Source organism: Brachyhypopomus gauderio, unplaced genomic scaffold (genome assembly GCF_052324685.1).
Source record: "Brachyhypopomus gauderio isolate BG-103 unplaced genomic scaffold, BGAUD_0.2 sc40, whole genome shotgun sequence".
NCBI lineage: Eukaryota > Metazoa > Chordata > Actinopteri > Gymnotiformes > Hypopomidae > Brachyhypopomus > Brachyhypopomus gauderio.
This window is the reverse complement of record NW_027506868.1, coordinates 557764-580875: the sequence shown is the minus strand read 5'-3', so window position 1 is coordinate 580875 and position 23112 is coordinate 557764. Positions and strand designations below refer to the sequence as shown.

The 23112-nt window shown below is 43.8% G+C and overlaps 2 protein-coding genes and 1 long non-coding RNA gene across 5 annotated transcripts in view; 1 reads left to right on the top strand and 2 right to left on the bottom strand.

Annotated features, from left to right (window-relative positions):
- Positions 1 to 23112, top strand: part of gtf2f2b (general transcription factor IIF, polypeptide 2b) — a 31714-nt gene that overhangs the window by 7286 nt on the left and 1316 nt on the right. Inside the window, exons 5-8 of one of the 3 annotated variants that reach the window (XM_076985379.1) lie at positions 5765 to 5846; positions 5945 to 6044; positions 6141 to 6284; positions 7467 to 8244. In XM_076985379.1, the coding sequence (XP_076841494.1) occupies positions 5765 to 5846; positions 5945 to 6044; positions 6141 to 6284; positions 7467 to 7610 (470 nt within the window). In that variant the 3' untranslated portion in view covers positions 7611 to 8244. Of the gene's footprint in view, positions 1 to 5764; positions 5847 to 5944; positions 6045 to 6140; positions 6285 to 6403; positions 7413 to 7466; positions 8245 to 23112 lie in introns of those variants that run through there. The other 2 variants (XM_076985381.1, XM_076985380.1) reach the window with 2 other exon arrangements.
- On the bottom strand, positions 539 to 2055 carry kctd4 (potassium channel tetramerization domain containing 4). Its single transcript, XM_076985384.1, has one exon. It carries the CDS (start codon positions 1840 to 1842, stop codon positions 1066 to 1068), a length of 777 nt encoding a protein of 258 aa, XP_076841499.1. The 5' UTR covers positions 1843 to 2055; the 3' UTR covers positions 539 to 1065.
- Positions 7671 to 10032, bottom strand: LOC143485800 (uncharacterized). The gene is made up of 4 exons (XR_013123043.1): positions 9896 to 10032; positions 8873 to 8963; positions 8634 to 8669; positions 7671 to 8246 (listed from the first exon to the last, which is right to left on the bottom strand). It is a non-coding gene; the product is annotated as an uncharacterized LOC143485800 (long non-coding RNA).

Here is a 23112-nt window from a genome sequence, read left to right as displayed (position 1 = left end):
CATGATGGATCACTATAGATGGGCTACATTTATTTACACTTATACAGATTTTATTAAATGTATCCTTCAAATGACAGATGGTGTAATGTACAGCCTTCAGAATGTTGTCTAAAGTGAAGAGATGTGTTGAGTAGGTGCAGGATGAGGGGTCTTTTATCTGCTGTAGGCACACAGGGTGTTTTTTCTTTCTTTCTTTCTTTCTTTCTTTGCACAGTCCCAAACAATCTGATGGCTTTGCTTTTTCAAATTAAGATCAATGCTCGGGGAGATATTTAACATTTATTGAATGGTGGCTCTGTTTTTAGGTCATGTAGAATATTGCAATAATCTATTTAGGCCATGGCGTAGTCTCTATTACTAGCTACCTTCACGGTTACTAAGGAAATTAATTGTTGCTGTGTTTATACTGGATGGACTGTACCTCATGATGGTATATCTCGGAGCCATTACCACTGATAGTGGACAATACTACCATTTTGTCAGTTTACACTATTAATGATTCCAACAATACTGTCCTTTTCAAATAAGTCATGATGTAGAATGAAGTACTTGTCATTTTTATTTTTGAAAACATTCACAGGTTAACATTTTCTGTCAACTCCACTTTTTCACAAGACCAGCAATCACAATATTTGCTTCCAACCGTGAATAATATTTGCACATGCATCACACAGCCTGTTGATCAGAAATCACAGTAGTTGTATATAGCCTGTTACCATTTCCACTTATCTGAGCTGATTTCTGGGATTCAGAAGGTTTTCTGGAACATGCTGCCGTTCGGAGGCCACGTTCACGTGCTGCTGTTCTTCCTCCATTAAAAAGCCAGTTTTTGCCAAAATGAGGGACTATACACAGTATACCAGAAGAAAACACGATACACAACACCTCTTACTTCTCGAAGCTGTTGGTGGGAGCTGGAATGCAGAAGCAGTGTTCATTGCAGGAGACTCCTGTGGTCCGGAGCAGCTCCTGCGCGTGGTTACGCTGACGGCTGGGGGACGTTGACGCGGGATGGGCGGCGGTTCTCGGCAGGTCATGTGGTCCGTGCCGGCAGTTCTGGTTGGGTCACTTGACGAAGTGCAGCGCCTCGCACTGGGCCACGGAGCCCCGGCTGCTGTCCAGGCAGGTGAGCAGGCGGAAGCCTCCTCTCAGAGCCATCATCACCGTCTCCAGCTTCAGTGTCTCCAGCGTGCACAGGAACGTGCTGTCCTCCTTCAGAACCAGGCGAGATCCCTGCTCCGACTTGATGAAGTGCCGGAACTGGATGACGTTGGACGACACCTCGAACTCTTCGGGAAAGCCGTCCAGCCGGCTTTTGGAGATCTGCACCAGCCGCGCTTTCACCTTCTCGATGAAGCCCGTGTCGCTGCAGTACACCTTCAGGCCCTGCGAGCGCTCGTGGCTGTCGGTCACCTCCAGGAAGGCGGGCTCGCGCTGGGCCGCCTGCAGCTGTTCCCAGTCCTGCAGCGCCTGGCACAGCTCGCCCAGCCGGTAGAAGTCGGCCTCCCGCCGGAGCAGCGCCACCTCCTTGAAGTCGTCGGGGAGTATCAGCTCGCCTGTCCGCAGGAAGTTGAGCACGTGGCGGAAGATGGGCCCGTCGCGGTCGATGAATGTGTTGCCCATGGAGTCGACGTGCTGCACGGGCCTCTTCCCGTTCACCATCTCCTCCAGCAGGGAGCCGGGGTGCTTGGCCAGCGTGTGGCGCTGCGCTGCGTACAGGTAGCCGCCCACGTTGATGGTAAGCGTGCCCGAGGACGGCTTCTTGAAGCTCTTGCTGGGCTGCAGCAAGTCTGGGTTGATCTGTCTCAGCTCGCTCTCCATCCTTCTGAGATCCCACTCCATGCCGCTCCGCGAGCCCAGCCTGTCGGAGCGAGGAGGGGGAGGGTGTGTGTGTGTGTGTGTGCGAGCGCGTGAGTGAACGAGAGCGCAGCTGAGCGGCGGGGAGCACTGAGCGCTGGCAGGAGAGCCGGAGCCTTTCACAGCCCTGAACCCGCGTGCACACGCCAGCCCAGCACGCAAGCACAGGCACACGCGCGTGTGGAGGAGGAGGAAGAGGAGGAGGAAGAGGAGGCGGTGAGGGGGGGTGAGGGGGTGGGGCACGCCTGCGTCAGTGGAGGAGATGTGGGGAACGAGTGTGTCGGTTGCTGCCCTCCACTTTAAAGGCTGGATTTAATCACCTGGCCACTCGTGTCCTCCTCCGCATCGGCTCGGCAATTAGTACCGCTGCTTTGATGAAAGGGCTCGTCAGTCAGGCGACGGCACGCGAGCGCACTCGTTTGGGCCAGATCGCAGGGACCCCGCTTAACGCATTCAGCTTAAACACAGCCAGTGGGGTAGTAGAGAAGGGGGTGTTTTCAGCGTTCAGATCTACACACGTTTTAAGTTCTCGCTTGTCAGAGTCTTTGTTTTGCAGGGCCATCTGTTGTCATTGTGTGACATAGCAACGTTTGGCAGCTTTATTGGTAAATGAGGGCCAGATCGGGAACGGCGGATTGATGTGTTTATGCAAATGACTCGTTTTTCATCTTTCACGAGGCATGAGTGCAGTCAGCTCAGTCAGTGCAGGCTTCTCTCGGAGGGAGAAGAGGAAGACTGTGGCTCTACGGTGATGCTCGGGTCCGTGCTGCTGAGATGTGACCTAATTGCTAGCGGAGAGAGTATCAGTTAAGGTAGAGTCTTTGATTAGTAGGACTGCTGGCTCTGTTGGGGGTTGGTTGGTGCGGAAAATAGCCCCAAGCAGTCTCACAAAATCTTGCACAAGGCAGACATTCGGTGCTGTCACTGTTTGAACCTCCCAGGGAAAGGACTGGAAGATCGAGGTTGTTATTATAGTTTTGTGGACGTGGGCTGATTGTGACGGGCAGTCGGTGTTGCGCATCTGTTTGTCTCTGAGGAGACGTGCCAGATCACCATTGGTGTGAACCTCTGTGCCTCCCAACTATCGAGACATCTCTGAGCTGCTTCTCCACCACCAGAACCTGACGTCTCTCTGAGCTGCCTCTACACCACCAGAACCTGTCAGTCCGCCAGCCCTGCTTGCCCTGGGCCAATAGAGCAAAGTGCTTTGTTGTCTCCATGGCAGCAGTGTGACGAGCAAGGCTGGGATTGTAGCTGCAACTTCACCGTTGCACTCAGTGTTTATGTTAAAAGCATGCACGATTTAAAATGCATGTTGGGTTTTTGAGCACATCACAAGCCACTGCAACATGTTCGCTATACGTTTAGAGTACAACCCAAAACGCATGGCTTTGATCCACCTGCAGCTTCTGTACGTTCAGTCTGATTCCTGCTTATAGCAAATCAACTGACGGCTGCTGGTTCTGGTTCTAAAATCACAGTCACTTTAGAATTTAACAGACACGTAGTGCTGTTGTGACTGTACATGAATTAGCTCGTTTTTTACGTGTGGGCAATTTTACAAATGCTTTTTTTGACCACTAGTGTAAAAAAATAAAAAATTGATGTTGACAGGCGCATAATGTTGATTTTTAAAGCAAATGTTTGTCATGCAGTCTGTCCTCATGCATATTTATGTTTATTAAACGAGAGATCTATAATGTCAGCCCTGTTATTGGCAGGCTTGTATCTGCATCATCTTGAAATTAAATATCAATGCACAGACATGAGTAACAACTCATCAATGTCATCAGTGACTGATTACAAGAAGACACGATTTCTGATCAGATTTTAATGTTGTTTTCCAACCATAAGCTGATATTTACCAAAGACCAGAAAAATATTCCCTTTATTTATTTTTTATTTTTGGATATTTGAGTCCGTGTGGCGCCAAACAGCAAATGGCGCCTCAATTTTTTATGTATTTAAAGATAATCAGATCATGCAGTGAGCAGTCATGTCGTATACTGAGGTTTTCTATAAATGGTAAACCTGTTAAAATATTCATTGTTTGCTGAGGTGTTGGTTACATGACTCGTTTGGCAGTTGTTAGAGGTAGGTTTTTTACATGAGACCTGTGCCATTTGAAACTGCAAATTACAGTTGACAGTCAACGCATATCACATGAGGAGGTGGTGGCAACGAGATAAGACAAAAAAAATTAAATAATAAATACAACATGGATAAAGATTCCCTGTGCTGAGAGGCATCTGAGGAGTGTCTGATGTTTGGTGCTCCAGTGCTTTTAACTTTTCTGTCTGTTTCTCCTTGACATTTAGGCAGTTTTGAAATCTAATCATAACAGAAACATTACAACCATTTAACATGTCGAGAAAAAAAAATACAAACTCAGGAAAATGTCTTTCTCTGAAACTAATTGCCCTGCAATTATACGTACTGAAAAATTCAGCACAAAACTCCCTGTGAAGCTGCTGCTATAAACACTGCTGCTAAGTGAATGATTGGTCACATTTAACACTTCGGTTTGAAACGTGCAGCTGTCGGGGAGGAGGCACAGCACATGCAGATGAGCAGAGATGTCTGGGAGTCGGAGCTGTTGTGGGCGGACGGGTGGGTGTGGGGGGTCGTGTGTCCTGTACTAGCCTGCCTGTGGATCCAGAGCATGTGTGGAGCTTTGGCAGAGGATGGGGGCCAGAGGGGGCGGCTGGTTGACCCCCTAACCCTGCCAACATCTTAGCAGCGGTTCAACATACTCCAACCTTCCTGTGTGGCTTACGCCACCCCCAGCTGGTGCGTTCGGTGAGGATGTTGATGCCTCTCCTACATAACTGGCAATTTATTGGGGTGATGTTTCTGTGACTACTTATGTAACCTTAGCCCACAGCAGGAACAGTCATGTTTTGTTTTTTCGGAGATCCATGGAGAGGAGAGAGTTCACGCCTGCTAGGAGAAGATCCGTAATGCCCTGCTTCTAATGGCCATGAACTCTGAGTGATGGCGAGGAAAATGGATGCTTTGGTGAAGCTGTGAAACATGAGTGGGTGTATTTATAAAATCACTTTAATAAGTGCTGCTGCACTCATCCCATCAGTTAGTGATTGGTAATTGCTTGCATTAGCAAAGCCCAATTATGGATTTTGTGGGTGAAGTTGTTCTGTCGTTAAAAAGGTTTTTCAGTGGGACAATAACCACAAGGAAACTCGGACTTTATTATTACAGAGTATATAAGGGTAGAAATGAAAAAAAAAATTGATAAATGTAATGTTTGTGTGGGTGATCGGTGGAAATATACAGCTCCTCAAAGGTCCAGAAAACATCAGCCTTCCGAAGAATGTCAACTAACGGGCAGCTATAGACAGGTGAGCAGCAAAGTGTGTCTCTATAGAGGGTTCAGCGATGCTCAGGAGGGTCAGATCACACTGCCACAGGTTGGTAAGTCTGCTGTTGAAAAGCTGTGCACTTCAGTGTGGTGTGCTCTGCTCATCTGAATCACAAGATTTCAAATGTCAAGTTGAATTTTGAAACCGGGTTCTGTGCCAACACTACAATTGAGGGTGCTTCTTTTTCAAAGGCATTGTCCTGCATTTTTTGACGCTTCTCTGTTCATTTTGTCAAGTAGCACCATTTGTTCATGGTTCTAGTTGCAGATGAAAATGATTTGCTGCAAGGCAAGAGTATTGTAAAGAAATTGGATTAGTATATAATTCAGCTACGTGGTAAGGAGTGTTTTCTTAAATATGATCTATTAGCTCGATAATGGAAATATTAAGGAAGATTGTTAGTATAGTTGTTTAACCTGCATACTTAATGATATATACTAAGTAACTAGTATATTTTATATAAATAATATTTTAGGTGACAAATGTTGGCTTGCGTAGTAAATCATGAACCTTTCCTTGCTTCAAAGACCAGATCACACTGGAAGGATTAGTAGTTCAGCGGGCTGAATGCAGACCTGCAGTTCAAGAGAGCTACATGAAGTTAAAGAAGTAAGAACCAAATCAAACTCCTGGTTGTATAAGGTTCTGTTTTAAAAGAATATTATGAAGAAATATAATGATTTCTGATGCAAAGATGTGGTTTGCAGACTGCAGATTGAGGAATGTGCCAAGCCAATCCGCCTGTCACAGCAGCTAGAGAAAGCAGTGACTACCAATTATAAACCTGTGTCCAATCACACCTATAATGTAAGCACACACGTGTGTGTATGTGTGAGAGTGAGTGAGTGAGTGTGTGCACGTACCTCATGCATACACTACATCACTGGCTTGTTTTGAATGCAGGTAGAATATGAGAAGAAGAAGAAAGAAGAAGGTAAGAGAGCCAGGGCTGACAAGCAGAAGGTTCTGGAAATGCTCTTCTCCGCGTTTGAGAAGCACCAGTACTACAACATTAAGGACCTGGTAGAGATCACTAAACAGCCAGTGGTGAGTTGCACTGTTGATGAATACCCAAAACACATGACTGCTCAAAATTAACCACCAGTATAAAGGCTTTAAATGACCTTTCATACTGATTAAAGAACTCATTAGCCCTTTTGGCCCAGAGTGTCTTCATCAGCTCCAACGTCGGTGGACAGTGAGAAGCTGCCTGCATGTTTTTATTTCTTCTGCCCCTCCGAAGTTGTCTCTGCATATAACTGCACCAACACTTGAGCGAGGGAGTTTGAATGGGGTCTAAAGATAGCAGTGTTTCACCGTAACAATTTCTTTCTTTCTTGTGACCTCGATCTTGATGCATGTTTTAATTTTATGCAATAGAGCTTTCAATTTCTAGATTAAACTTGCACTTTAGAAACTCACTTAGTGGGCTTTATTAGCAGTGAAATAAAACCTCTGTAGCAACCACTAGCAAAGCATATTAAACTGCGAATGGCTTCTTTTGAAGGCTCAGACTGATGCCAGAATCATTTTTAGTACTGTTGTATCGCCACATGGTGACACCTTCATTTAGATCCAATTCCGAACCAAACACCATGCCTCACTAACTGATGCTCCTGCAGACCTTTTAATAGCTGAACACTTGTAGAACACTGAACTGTAGGAGAGCTGCTGCAAGAATCGACAAATCCTTCCCAACTTGGTCCTCATGAACAGTTAACATTTATATTCTATTTCCACTTATCTGAACAAGGATGAAGTGTTCTTGATGGCTTGGCTCAGGTGTGCTGGAAACGTGACTAGAAAGAATGTGAACTGTGTAGGGGTCTCTGGACTGGACAACACTGCTATGAGGCTATAAAACATTCAGCTTGCTGATTGCATTATCATTGATAAGTGTGCTTGCTGTTCTTGAGGATAACAATCACCTAAATAGTGTCAGTTTCTTGAAGTGTTTGAGATGTAAATGCCATGAAGTAAGATGACTCATACCTGTTCTTCTGAATGTGGCTAATGAGGAACCAGGAATAATTTTTAGATGACAATGACCATACCATCTGCAGACACCTGCTGGCCAAATGCTTTAATTACATTACATTGCACAAAGTATATTTAAGAGGAAATCAAAATGATTTCTAAGTACATTCGAATAGCCAATAGCCACACAGTTTCATAAATGTAATGGCCCTTTTCTCTAACTTGGCTTTCAAATGCTCCAAACATCCCCAGACGTACCTGAAGGAAATTCTAAGAGAAATCGGAGTTTACAATGTAAGAGGACCCCACAAAAGCACCTGGGAGTTAAAACCAGAGTACCGCCATTACCAGGATGGGGAGGAAGAAGAGGAGGAGGAGAGGGGGAACCTGGAATAATCCCATACATGCACCAATTTCTTGACTTTTTTTTTTTTTTTTTTTTTTTTGTAAAAGTGATTAATTTGTCAGTCAGGTTGCAACTTGTTTTCAGGCAACAGATGAACATTTGGATTAAAATTCTGTTCCGAGGTGTTAATTACACTGTGCTGTGTGAAGCTGGATAGAACGCTTGTCTTGTGTGCGTTTGTCTAATACTATATACCAATATTAGCAGAAGACCACGACCAGTCTAATTTTTGTAAATTACATTTATTGATGGATTAAGGAAAAGTGATGGGACAATTCAGGACCAAGTCTTCATCACAGGGGCCAGAAATAGTACACACACATCAGAACATCACCGATCAACAAACACAGGCTTCTCTTACCATGCTGCTTGTTTGCCCAATTAAAAGACAAAATCCAGGTGCCCCTTTAATTCATCAGAATGGTTGTCCACTTGCAGAGTAAAGCAAAATAATTTTGTACAAGAGTCCACATCAAATTTACCGGAGCTTTATATTATGTGAGAGCAAAGAATGTGAAATGTAGTTTAAACATCCAGTTAATACCTGCATGTTCCAGAGTCCAGGCGATTACTGAAGACATTAATATTGTTTTCTGCGGTGTATTTGGACAAGGTCTCCTCACGCCCTTTCAAAAATGCCACACAATTCAATCAGCAGGAGATACAACAAACCCTCCCATCTGCCTAAAACATCCTAATGTGCTCAGGTAATACATGCAGTACTGTTTCACTGGTCAGAACCTCAGCAGGTTGGGGTCATCCTTGCACATTTTATGCTGATCACATTCAGATTTCTAGTTATCATGAATGGAAGGGATATAATGGCCAAGTTAAAGCTCAATATGCATATAGTATTATACATGCATAAATGTAATATAGAAAAACAATGAGCAATCTGTTTATTTTCTGAAATTAGCTGTTTTTGTAAACCAAGATGCAGCATTAATTCCAAGCTGTTCCTGCAATTAGATTATTTGATATATTTATATTTTGCCAGTGGAGATGCTGCATACCTCATGTCTGCCGTCTTCACTCACGCATCAGTTGGCCTGCAGAATCACAAAGTCAATCACAAAAAGGACCTTCACTCTCTGCAGCAGCGTCAGAGTAAGCACATGCTCAGGTAATACATGCTATTAGGTTCACTGGTCATGACCTCAGCAGAAGGTAGTCATCAAAGCACATTTCACAGCTGACCTATGTCCAAGAGGTAGCCTTTTATACAGTATACACAGAAAATATTTAAGGATACCTGAGGATTGTGGTTTAAGACTCGGCCCACGACATTAATCGAGCTTTCAGCTCCAGCTGGATCCAGTCAGTTGCATCCATCCTCTCCAATACTGACCAGATACAATGACAAACATGTTAAACATTTGCAACACTATTTTACAATTAGATCAGTTTATCATTAAGCTTTAAGAAGGTGGCTGTGCTGCTGACATTATGACACTTAAGATGTGTTTAGTGTAAGGCAAAGCTGGGAGTGAGGTCACCCCACTGAAAGGGTTTAAATGTATAGAAAACAATTATCATTCTCCTCAAGAAAGAAAACCTCATGTTACAATGCAAAAATGCTTCCTGCGATTTGTATAGATGGGACTATAAAACTAGTCTAAAAGGTTTCATTACTAGTTTAACCCCAATCCCAAGAATTACAACCAAGAACATTAATATGTGCAAATTTTTTTGTAAAGTCACATGGGATTTAATGAGTGTGTACCAGGTAACTAATTACACATGGTACATCTAACCATTGAAATTATACCAATGATTTTAAATTTCATAATTACAGCATCGTAAACGCCTCCATATCCCATTGAAACCTCTCCTGGCTTCCTCAGGTGAGATCTTGGGTCGAGTTAAGTATTGGCTACATGTAATATTTCTCAAGTTGGTACCTCAGAAATTTAACGTTGTTTTCAGAAACAACTGCTGGTATATCGACGGCGTTTCGATCTACCGAGGCCAAAATAACCGTATGAATATGAACTGGTTAATAATCCAGCGGGATTATAACGAAGTCTAACGAATTCACACACAAATTGCATCAACTATCCAGACTATAAACCCACTAATGTGTTGGTAGCTTCATTATTCTACTGAACGTTATCTAACCAAGGGCAACTGGATCACTTGGGCAGCTGGGCCACTTAGCCAACCTAACAGCCAACTAGTATAAACATTTCGGCAACAGTCTGGTTTAGGCACGCTTCCTTCGTCCGGGATCCATGATTTCTAAATGAAAACACGATTGAGGTTAAACATGACCTACCTATTATACTTTTGTCTACGTTCATTGTAGCACTGTATAAAAATGATTTTGCTAGTCAGCATGCCGAGTTCGACGCTAACACCAAGAACGTCTCGGACAGAAAGAAAGTAGAGACAGAAATACCGCCTTAAAACGCGGACCTGTGACGTCAGCACGTGGGTCCACGCCGGGTTGCCAGAACCTTGGACAGAAAACACACCTCGCGTTGACATAAAAAAAATAAAACAAAAAACCAATGTACAAAGTATTACACAATAGTAATGAAAAATAAAGCAAACAAATTCAGTTCCTTGTGTAACTACTAAGAAAGACTAACAATTACACATGAGTTTAGAATGCTTCACGACACGACTCAATTTATCCTTTGAACAAGAGCGCCCTCTTGTGGAATAAATGGATGTGTCCATTGGGAAAATGCTCACATGGGAAATTTGAAAATAAAACACCAGATTAGAGGGAAGTGAAAACAGATAAATTATAGCCCCCACGTGTATTACACAATAACGCAGTCTGTTTTCAGTCCGGGACAGGGACAGAAGTGTTTGAAGGTGAAATATAAATCAGTTACAGAAACTAGTAGGCTACTTAGTAATAATAAAACTTAACTTGATTGGTTGTTTAAGAAAGCTTTGAATATTTAAATACGTAATAGGATATTTCCAATGGGTGCATTACAGCGGTGCATGTCTAGGTTTTCGAGATTTGCGTCTCTTGCACTTGACGTTATTTAGATCCACTAGATGGCGCTATTCAACCAGGTACAAATGATCTCTCCACAAAAAAGTAAAACCATTCACTTTGAATCATAACACAAACGTGCAAAGAACATCTTCCCAAGGAATGAATGAGAAGAACAAAAACACAAACCCTTGGCTTTACATTCCCCCACTGTCTGATATTTCTGTAGGGCTTTGTCATTAGACTGCCTCTCATTTGTGCAGTGCTGATAATGATCACAATAGCGCTGAAACAATTTCCATACCACAGCAAATGCAATCAAGTCTAATGCTGGGAAATTGTGCTTTGGGGGCTTCTAAGCCTAGACAAATGATTGATGCTGACTTTTTTGTCTAATTAGTGGCTAGTCTACATTAAGCCATTTGCAACCAATTTCATTCTCCCCGAGGACATAAAAAACGTTAAACAGGTCCTGTGGTTTTAAGAGAAGCCCTTTGCTGGAACTCTCCATTTCTTATTGGGTGTGGTAGCTCACGGTTTGATAATGGTCTAATGGAGACACTTCACCCTTTTCTGTACACAATCACAAACAGGTGTACTCCACTGTACTCCAGTCGGCTGGGTTTGGATTGATCCCTAGCATGATACTGCTTTGGGTTTTAAAATGAGCTAATACACATCTTGAACATCTTGAAATTGTTTACACTTAATAAAAATAAGCCTAGACACACATATTTACATCCAAGACATCATTGTTATTTTATTATTATTCTGTTATTATTATTATTGTTGTTGTTGATAATATATGTTAATTTAGGCTACGTATTTGTAGTATGCACATTGTTGATGCTAAAAATAAACATGGATGCCAGATGTATAAGTCATTCTAATAGAATTCAGGCATTATTGATATTGTGAAGCAGCAATACTGTGTTTGGTCAATTATTGGGCAATGATTGTGTCATTTGTTTCCTGACACCACTGTGCACTCACAAACAGCCTAATGAGAACAGTAATAGCAATCAAATCTTCGATTTACTGACATCTTCCCATGCTCAGCTGCTGATCCAATTATCTGTTGCCTCTTGATGCAACACTTTATTTGCAGAGACCGGCAGTGTTTCAATTAAAATGAAAACGCTTAAACTCTGCTGCGAAAATTACTGGCCCTCAATTGGTGTTCATTTGCATGTCCTTCGAGATGTTATGTATGCAAATAAGCACCTTGAGGATTCACAGTGGTTCATATGTAACCCAGTGCAATTAAAGCATTCAGTGTGGAGATGAGTCACAGTGTCACTATGAAGGCATTGTGTGCATATCTGTCTTTTAAGCTAAGTGCCACAGTTTAGGGCATAAAATAAGTGTAATTTTTAAGCATTTGTATTAACCATAGAAACACTAATCACACACACACACACACACACACACACACACACACACACACACACACAATCACACACACAATCACACACACACATACACATTTGGATCTTGGTTCTCTTTGCACATTGCAAATTCACTGAATAAACTCACTGAGTTCTGAGAATAAAATGAGTTCTGTGAATATGGTGTAAAAAGTTCACACATGAAAACATGCAATAAAAACTTGTTTAAATATTAAAGGGATCACAGATCAGCTAATTTTTCATGTTTATAGACATTTTATAATGCTGTAATCATGATATTTATGGCATAAATTTTGCTGTGTTTAATTGGAGTATGAATATTTTAATACAGAGACTGTACATGGAGAACTATAGGGAAAATGTCACTTTTATCGCCAAGGTACAAATTAGCCTTTCATTTAAATACCAATAAAAAACTTTGCATTATAAAAATTATTTTAACTACATATTTAGTTATCCACGATTTCAGCTAAGAAAACTACAGGCACTAATAAAATGAGTCACAGATGTGTTTCTGCTTGAAGGATCAGCCCTATGATGGAAACACAAGTGGGAGCTGGAGCTGACTGAACACTGAGCTTCTCAAACTGATACACATCCACCTGTTTTTGAAATGAGTCTTTTACAGCCCTGTTGGACTCATGTGAACATCAGGTGTTTGTACCTGGGCCAGGAGGCCAGGAGGTTTCAGACCAAGGCCTTTTGAATTTTTAAAACACACCACAGATTTTCTCTCTCTACACTTTCTGATTTGAGCCAAAACTCTTGTGTAAGCCCCTCCCACTGTTACATCACACGAAGCATAATTGGACGTGATTTAATTATTTTCATGAAACACGTCTGCAGTAATTGATGGTGCCCTCTGTGTTTCAGTGGAGCAAGAAGGATCAGTTATGAGCCTCTCGTTTGCTCCAACCATGCTTAGAGGAGGATTGGATTGGTTTGACCTCATGATGTATGGAGTCTTTATACGAGGCCTTTTTGGAATTTCACCTTGACTTTGCGACCTGGTTCTCAGTTGGTTAATGTAGGCCAAATTGCTGGAAAAGCCCTTGTGGTTTGTAAACAGTTTTCAAATGACCTCTAATTATTACTCTGGCCTGTCACTGTCTGATTTTTGAGGTTTATACTAATGTTGTTTGGCAAAATTGGATTCTTTCACATCCAGTTAACTCCTGCTGCTGATCCTCCATACAGCGTTAAAGTACTGTATGAGCCTTCTGAATGGGCTGTCTGAGGTCATATAAACGAAACCTTTCTGCTCTTTTGCACAGAGTGGAACATTTAACCCCCTGCCATAACAGGTCAAGCAGTCTCCTGAAGATATAGCACTGAAAAACAATATATGTGTACTTCTATCATATATATATGACAGTAGTCATGGCCTGGTGGTTAGGGAACTGGTCTTGTGACCGGAGGGTCGTGCTTTCCATTCCCAGACCTGAGGCCATGACTGAGGTGCTCCTCAGCAAGGCCCTTAACCCTCAATTGCTCACTTGTATAAAAATGAGATTAAAATGTAAGTCGCTCGGGATAAGGGCGTTTGTTAAATGCCATAAATGTAAAATGTAAATGTAAATATATCATAATGGTATAAAGGCATAAGACAAAGGTCCTCACAGGCTGTCTGCACGCTCTAGCAAAACAAAACCTTGTTTTCACTGAGCTTCTGTGTGTGATGCCTGGTGCAACCCTGTAGACTTCTATTGGCTTCACAGATCCTTTTTTTCTTTTTCAGAAACGTTGGGTCACCGTCCTCCACTGGCTTAGCTATACCTCATATTGTTTTAATTCCTGAATGGTTGAGTCACGTAGAGTAATCAGGGGCGCGGGCCGCAGGGCCTTTTTTGGGAATGTCATGTGAGAAGGCCCAATGCCGTTTTGCCTGAAAATAAAGTCGGAGCTGTCTGGAAGTTGTGGAATGCACAGCTGGCTCAGGGACAGCTCTGCTTTTGGAGGGAAGCTGGTCGATTAGCGGAGCTCAGGAGGGCAGGTAGAGCTTGCTCCGTCTGTCCGCCCTCATCCTCCTCGTCTCCTCGTCCATACCCCCCCCCCCCACGTCATCCTCCTCCTCCCAACTCTCATATGCAGCTTAAACATTTGTACTGTACACCGTACAAATTGTGAAATATGAAAGTATGTGATAATGCTTTTTTTTTCTGAAATACACACCACAGCTTTTGCTGTGGTGAGTTTCTCACTGAATCTCATTTGATGTAAATGGGGACCGCGTTGCTTCTCGTTTGTGCGGGGGCCTTGTTTTCCCCTCCCCCACGGTGGTGGTGAGTCTGGAGTATCAGGGTTTCCTCATCCCCGCTGCAGGGCTTCAGGTCTGCTCCACTTGCTCCATTTACTGCCCTGCAAGTCCTTCAGCAAATAAAATGTCACCCATGCAGAAACAGACACTCTCTCATGAGCTGCTTTCCACGTGGGCCGCAGGGTGTAATTCCCTTTGTTAGCATTATTCCCACTGCTGTTGGTAATAAATTTGATGAAGCGATCTTGAACCAGTTCCAAAAGCTCTCCGGGATGTCCTAAGGTTTAATGGACCGTGAGCATGTTCTTATCTTTCCTAATTAGTGGGCCATTCTAAGCACGGAGGACAGTAAAATGACAGGCGTGTAGCGTGATTGGAACAGTATAGTTTTGGAAGCAAATTGCTTAGAACAGGTGCCATGAAGGAAATCACACCTACAATCACTGGAGGGCAGATATCACTGACATTTGTTCATTTGCATCCACCTCAAAACATGTTCAGCATGCGTGTCATACAAAAAAGAAAAGCATAAACCGAAAATAAAAATATATATAAATATATTCCATGCCTAGAGGTCTTGTCTTCAGCCTTATTAAATGGATTGTTTGTTCTGTTGGGCCCTATGAATGAACTGCTATGAATTTTGGTGATTAGAAATATTTTATGATTTAAAAGTTTTGTTTTAAGGGACAGAAGGCAGAGAAATATTGTATCAATGTAATGTATGAAAATGCAGTATTGCTTTAATTGTGCTACAACAAACCCGAGATGTGTGCAGGTCCAGAGAGAGCAGTGGAGAGTTAAAACTGCACTGCTTCCTATTTCTGTCTATTTGAAGTTGTTGTTGGGTTCCTGGCACAGGATTGTGAGTCTTTGATGTGATTCTCTGTCCCATCCAGTGCCATATGTCAGTGAATTCATGTGAGGGAGACATAAACACTCTAAATAAGCAGATTCGTGTTACAGCTCCGCAGTCTTAAAGATCAAACAATGGGCCTACAAGCATGCTGGCACCGGAGCCAGTGTAGCAGCTGTGGTCACAGGTTTGCCAGATATGGTAGAAAAGAAATGTGGATTTCATATCTGATTTAGGCTCTTCAAGTACACTGCTTCAGGACATTAATGTTTACTGGACAGTTGGAGATAATCTAGCAGTAAGGGTGCCTTGCATTTGTTACACAAATAAATAATGTGACAATGTGTTGATATTAATGGGTTTTATAGAGCTTTGGAGTTGTTGGGGACATTTGCAGGGTGTTGCCTGTTGATTGCTTTCTCCAATCGTATGTACAGTACATTTGAGAGACAGAGAGAGAGGGAAAGAGACAGAGAGAGAGGGAAAGACAGAAAGAAACATGTGGGCACCACATATGAGCTGCAGGCAGGCCAACCCTGAGCTCGCTCACAGCGGGCTGCTTGCGTGAGAATGGGAGGAGCCCTGGATTATGGCAAGAAGTGATGTTTTCTCTTAATAAAACCCCTTGTTTTTCATCGGATGGTGAGAGGACAGGAAATCGGGTCTGTTCCAGCCTCATTACCACAGGCCCCTCGGAGAGGGAACAGGCCATAATGACGACTCTGTTGGCTGCGGTTCCTCGCACGCTGCTCCACGTTGCCCTCTGACTTTGCTGGCGAGCTTTCACGATTCTTCACAGCAACCACACAGGCAAAGATGAAACTCGTCTTCTTCGGAGTCACAAGGCATCCGAGACAGAATATCATTTACTTTCACTCTTTCCTCTTAGTTAGTGGCAGACACTGTTGTAAGTCTTTGTTTTATAAAAGAATACTGTAATGAAGACAGTCATGTCTAAGTAGAAGGGGAGGAGCAAGTTTACTAATTGAAGAGTGTAAAAAGCATAAAACATCTGCTTTGAATGCTCATAAAACCCGTGAGATCAGATCAGGTCCGTTCCTCATAAAAACAGGTTGGCCAACTGTTTAATGATTCAGCACTCGCTCTCAGCAACATCAAAGTCACTCTGTCATCATTCAAGATAATAATCATACAGAAGTGAGTGGCTGTAGAATATGTACTACCCTGCCTGTTCTGATCTGCCCCAAGTGCCACTCTAATGAGCCTAGTGATGACCTTAAGGACATTATTCAGGATTCCACTTCTCTTCATTACACGGTGGCTTCATTGGGCCAAACTCGGATGGTTAAGAGAATACGCACAAATATACAAACAGCTTCTTGGCTCTTCTTTGCCATATTTTCTTGTCCTTGTCTGCATCCTTACAGATGCGTGACGCTGGGCATCTCCAGGCTGAAGGAGCAGAGACGTCTTCTGCTGTCCTCGCCTCCCCGTGAGAACCAGGCTCTCCAGGCTGAAGGAGCACATGACTCTGCCAGAATTCAGTGCCACCTGACTGTAGTCTTCATTTAGTTATGAGATTTTGTGGTGGCTCCTCACAGGAACATTTAAGTATATCGAGTGAGCGTATGTTCCTCACGTAATGTATGGCAGAACATTAGCCATTCTGTTGTTTTCCATTATGGCCCTCTCACATAAATGAGTCCAAATTTATCAATAGGCGAAATAATAACTACAAGCAACCTGGTCCTATGAAGGTCTCTGAAGTATGTTTTTCTAGTGGCTTTAAAAAACCTCATGAAGATACTGATCAACTAAGGTAAGATCATTTTAAAATGTTCCTATTTTCTTTCTTTTTTATATGTCCCAACCCTCTTCTTGAGCCATGTGCGTAATAAGGCCAAATTACTAAAAGACATGAGATGGAAACTCAATTAGTGTATCCCCTTGGGAGTGTACCAGGTCTCCTCTGGAGATGTCCTGAGATATTATAAAAGCAAAATGAGAACACTTGAGTGTTTTTACCTGCTGAGGGGTTATGCCCTGTATTGTTGTTGTGGAAGATTCTCTTCTGCCTCAGAAATGATCATCCCTTTATTATCCAGCCACTTTTCTCCTGTCCACCATCTGAGCATCGGATACACATAAGAAAGGACAATGAACTGGGAGCTCTGATGTTCTTCTAATTAAAAACATAAAATGCTGTTCTGGATGCTGAAAGCTCTGAATGCTTTACTGCAATACAAAATCAATTAAAGTTTAAAATGTTATAAATAATACACATTTTTGCACAAATTAATAGCATTAACACATTTACAGATTTTGTCTCTAGGTGTTGTATATTATTAACATAGTTGCTAGTAACATAGTGACAGAACAAACTGTGGAATATTACAGTGCTGTTAAGTCTTTTTATTGTTTCATTCTGAGGGTTTGTATGTTGTTTGAATGAAGTCATGGGCAGGAGCTGCTGGTATGTGAAGAATACATGCTGCCAAGGTCCTGCGGCCTGAGCGCTAGCAGCCAACACAATGCGCAGCCACACAACACGAGGAGCTGGAGAGACAGGAGAAGGAATGTTTGATAAGCTCAGAACACAGAGGAAGGCGCGAGGCAGAATTCCAGCTATGCAGAGCATTCACAACAATGTGTAGTGTTAGCAGCCGGCTCGCACAAAGACGCCGTTCTCTTGGCTGTCAAAGACGCCATTGTGGCGTGAGGCGAGCAGAACCCAACCGGCCACAGCCTATTATCACCCTCACATTCCGCTCCTCCTGCCCCCTGACGCACGAGCCATCACGTTCCCCCCCCCCACAAGCCCCGTCCGTCTGGGGGGCTCTCCTCTCCCTGCGCCCTGCCAGGAAGTCCTACCCCCAGCTGGCACGTTGAAGTCAAGCAGGAGCCTCTGGTATGTCTGCGAAAGAGTCTGGTATGTCGCACACGGTGACAGGCCACCGGCACCTGACGAGAGCCACGCGGCTCTTGCGGTGACGCAGCGCTTGACACGTCCCGGAGGGGCGGGGCCTCCCGGGGGGGCGGGGCCTCCCGGGGCCGTGGCGTCAGTCAAGCGTGGGAAGCGGGAGTCGGCACGCGAGCACAACTCGAAAGCCGCACCGCAGCGAAGATTGTAATCTCTTTGAGGGAAAAGTGGGATAACAAGGGCTTTATCCTACTTATCCGTCTTGGGCCTGAATGCGGGCTTGTGTAGCCCAGCTGAGAGCGCCTCCTAACAGGATCAGATAGTTCAGGCCTGAGCAGAAGTGATACAAATTGGCAGCTAATTCCATTGTCCCTTTGCCACTCGGCCTTTGTCCTGCCGTCCAGCCCGGGCCCTCGACAACGGCCGGCGTGCTCTCGCCAAGACCCAGCAGGCCTGCTTGTTCAGGCCTGGGCTCGCCTGCAGAGTGGCTGACACAGCCCGGCCTGGGCCCGCTGTGCAGGGTGTAGATCAGCTCCCCCACCGGGCAGCACTCAGGCTGAGCGACAGGAGCCCCGGTCACCGCTCCTCACCCCCCCACTCCGCCTCCGCTGACTCACCCAGCCTGATTGACAGGTGTTTCAGGGGGCTGCCATCAGAGAGACATTTCACATATGCAAAGCGCCTCCCCCTGTCATGTCTTCTCTCCCCTGGTACTCAGTGTCATGTATGGTGCAGGTGGCAGCTTTTGTTGGACGGTGAGACCACGGGAGTCTGCACAGCCCAGAATCCCGGCCTGCCTCTGGCTGGGGAAGGACCACCGCACCAGCATGTGGCTCTCATCGCTGGTCCAGTTGGGCACAATTGTGTGCAGGTAGGGTTTTGCTCTTTGGAGAAGTTTGAAATGTGAGGCAGATGGTAGAGGTGATGTCCTCATTGTATTAGTTTCAAATAAAAAGATCTTTGCAGAACATTTGTTTGAAGATGAATGTCAATTTGTTTAAAAGGGACTCAACTGTTGACTAATTCAAGGAGTTTGTAGATTAGCATCTTAAAGATGCTTTTATGTAACAGCTAAATACCTCTTGCAGGATACTGTGACGAACATGACAGGCATAACCAGAAGTGTGGTGGACATTCACAGCTGTCTGGATGTGTTTGATGTGTTTACTTCCTCTGCACTTCATCATGCACTGTTAGGCAAAGGCAAACATCTGTCCTGCTTTTCTGATTCATGGTGCCAAACGAGTTATCAACTAAATTTCTTATTAGTGTTTAAGTTACTTAAATATGTACTGCAGTTCGGGTTTGATTTGCGCCTTCCTGTTTAGCAGTTCAGTTAAGAAGTTTGAGGACCTCCTGATAAGTATTCAAGATGGACGGAAGAGTGCTGATTAATGAGGACTGACTGGCGTAATGGGAACGTGACAAGATTTTGACAGATCGCTTCCTGCATGAAGACTCAGTCTGTTTTAACTCAATTAGGTGACAATGGCTGTGTTTGAAGGGAGAGGAGAGCCAACCGAGCCTTTGTTTCAGGCTCTTTGCTGTTTGTGTGTTTAGGCTTATTGGTCCCAGCAGGGGGCTGTCAGGAAGCAGAGGGCCGGTGGACGGCAGAGGAGCAGGCTGAGAGGATCTGGGCTGGAGAGCCCTCGTGCTTCTCTGCATCACTCACACTGAATCTGAACAAATCTGAAGACCTCTCAAGGGCATCCATCTGCCGCCTTATCCATTAGTGTGTCTGCAGTGAGTCTGCATGAATGTGGAAAAAAAGAGGAATGCATCTTGTCTAGTTCTTCAGTTCAGGGCCTCTCACTGTGTGCTCCATGTGTGTTTCTATACCACAGCTGAGAGAATTGTATAGGAAAAAATCTGCATGTAGCAATTTATTTCTCTCAGGTGGAGATTGTGAGAACTTCATTCTTTTGTTTTGCAGCATGGTGAAACTTGTGGAGTGATCCTTCAGATGTAGTACCTCTGATATAAATGCATTTAATAATGTTTCCAACATGACATCAGGATTGGTTGGTGTTTGTTTACTGTCAGACAGCCATCCTCCTGCAAGCATTTGAACCTGAGGAGTCGTAACGTGTCTGAGCTGCTGACTGGAATAGGAGTGCCTGATGGAGTTCTCACCTGCAGACCTGCCGGTGCGGAGGCTGTGTGTGGTTTTCACATGGGAGAAAGGAGTCAGTTTGACCACCTGTGGCCTGAGCTGTGCTCAGTCATAACTCCAGATCCCTGTCTCACCCCTTCAAAATTGCAGATAATTGTCTCACCCCTTCATAACTGCAGATGCCTGTCTCACCCCTTCATAACTGCAGATGTCTGTCTCACCCCTTCATAACTGCAGATGTCTGGAAGAACATACTCCGAGGTTCACCCTTGAATTGTCCACTAACTGGCCCCTTTTAGGTGGACTTCAAATACACAGTGGCGCTGTGAATTTACATTCCGCCACAGCTGTTGACTTTGCCGGGCTGTGGAGGGGCCTTGCGGATGAGGGCCCGGCCCCCATCCCAGAACACACTGACCTCATTGTGAGCGCAGGAAGCATGAAGGAGGGCATGAAGGAGGGCGTGCCAAGCAGATGTGGGCCGTCGCGCTGAGGCCTACACGGACTGCTGCCAAGCTGCTGAGCCACGGAAACAGGTGGAAAGTGCCCGCAAATCTCTTATTAAAATGGAGAAGTATGCTAGCTATGATGGGCCATGCTGTGTTATTCTGGTCCTTGGCTAAGCACTGCCTCCTGTTACCTAACAGACCTCTTGTTGAGCTTACAAACATGGAATAAATGACCAAATGGAGGTCATTTAGAAGAATGTGTTATACTTGCTACTGAACTGCCAGTTTGCTAGATAAAAAAACATTGTTGGAAAAAATATATAAATCAGTTGAATATCAGACAAATAAATATAGCGTTTCAGTTTATTGCTCGCTTCTAAAATTTCTGCTCTTCATGATTACAAGTGTAAATACGTCACAGATCAAGGCTTGGTAGATTATTACCTGAACCATCGATTGCAACTGCAAGTGGGCGTGTCACGACCCGATTTGAACCGGAAACCCGATTTGGACTACGCATGTGCATAACTGAACTTAATGCCCGATAAATCGTACAACAGACGCTGCACGCTTACTGCTGCCAATCTTACATGCATGAGACATGTTGATTAATTGTTTTTTAAACAATTAGACGTCATGGATAGCTAAAGTTCCACGGATAAAAACATTTTTCACCCAAAGCCAACAAAACGTTGAAAGTTTGTGTGTAGTCTAACAGCAACAGCATTCCAAATTTTGACTTCACTGTGAAGTTACAGATAATCTGAAGTTACAGATAGTTAGCTAATGTAGCTTAGGTATTAATGTCCAAAAAAGTATTCGCTTGTACAATTGTTGGACTCCAGATGTAGCTATCTAGATTAATGAAAACACTGCATAAATCTACACCTAGTTACCTATGTAGCCATAGCTACGGTGAAGCAGCATCCTACATTTTGTTTCGGATGTTTTGCTAATTTCGGCTAGGTTTTACGGTTAATGCATCCACCTAGGATCATTAAGTAGCTAGCTGTCTAATTTTACTTGAGTAGCTACTAACTAGCTAATGTTATAGCTAGCAGGCTCCATACACAAACATTCATCATTGTTTCATTGGCTTTGGGTGGTAAAGGTTTTTATCTGTGGGACTTTAGCATGACGTCTTATTGTTAAAAAAAATGCAATTGATGGTTCAGGTAATAATCTACCAAGCCTTAATCTGTGATGTGTGGAGTGCAGGAGTGTGAGAGGAAGTGTGGAGTGTAGGAACATGTGAGGAAGTGTGGACTGCAGGAGTGTGTGAGGAAGTGTGGAGTGCAGGAGTGTGAGAGGAAGTGTGGAGTGTAGGAACATGTGAGGAAGTGTGGACTGCAGGAGTATGTGAGGAAGTGTGGAGTGCAGGAGCGTGTGAGGAAGTGTGGAGTGCAGGAGCGTGTGAGGAAGTGTGGAGTGCAGGAGTGTGTGAGGAAGTGTGGAGTGCAGAAGTGTGTGAGGAAGTGTGGAGTGCAGGAACGTGTGAGGAAGTGTGGAGTGCAGGAGCATGTGAGGAAGTGTGGAGTGCAGGAGCGTGTGAGGAAGTGTGGCTGCTCCCACCTGCTCCTGCTGCTGTGTGTCCATCAGCAGGCCAGAATGTGTTTGGTCTTGACTAGTGGAGGCTGAGGCAGCTCACACTCCTCCTCATGAGTCTCTCATCACATAACCACAAGCTGCAGTGATTAGCACCACTAATGAAAATAGTTGGCATGCTCTGACTATACACATACTGGACTCTGGGGAACACCAGAGATACAGCTCAGAACCTGGGCACCAAAGTGCAAACCACAGCTCTATAGTGCAAACCACAGCTCTATAGCACACACACACACACACACACACACACACACACACACACACACACACACACACACACACACACACACACACACACACACGAGGAAGAAAATGAAATACCACACTGAGGGCATTACTGGAATACTGGAACGCTTTCTAGAGTGTTTTGTTTGTGAAAGAGACCTCAACTTAACTTATTATGTCTTTCTTTCATTATATTCTTCCTTGTTACAAATTTTTCATTATATTCTTCCCTGTTACAAAGTGTAAATGGATTGGAGTTGTGGGTGGTGTCTAAAATAAGCCAAAGACGCTGTGGGATTCAAAATGTTTAGGTGTAAATGTTTAGAGTTATTGTGACCCAATAAAGTGTTTCCACTTTCCTTAAATCAATGGTTTGTCCACAAAAGTCCAAAGGGCTCCCTATATTAGAGCATGATGGGGAAGTATAGAGCTGTGTAGAGAGGTTCACCTAAAACACAGAACCTAGAAACATTATTATTTTAATAACTTAGATTATTTTTACCAATCTAAGTGTAGGTGTTTTAGTATTTTTTTTCTTCTTAAAATATTACTGTAAAGAGTACTGATTTGTCTGTGTTTACACCTCATAGAGGTGAGATCAGTGTAACTATATGGCATATATGTTCTGTGTATCTATTTAGTACTGCGTATAGCGCGGTACTAAACTTCTGAGATGTACGGAGAAAAACATGAGACATGGGAAACACAAAACCACACATACATTTTTACTCCCTGTCATAG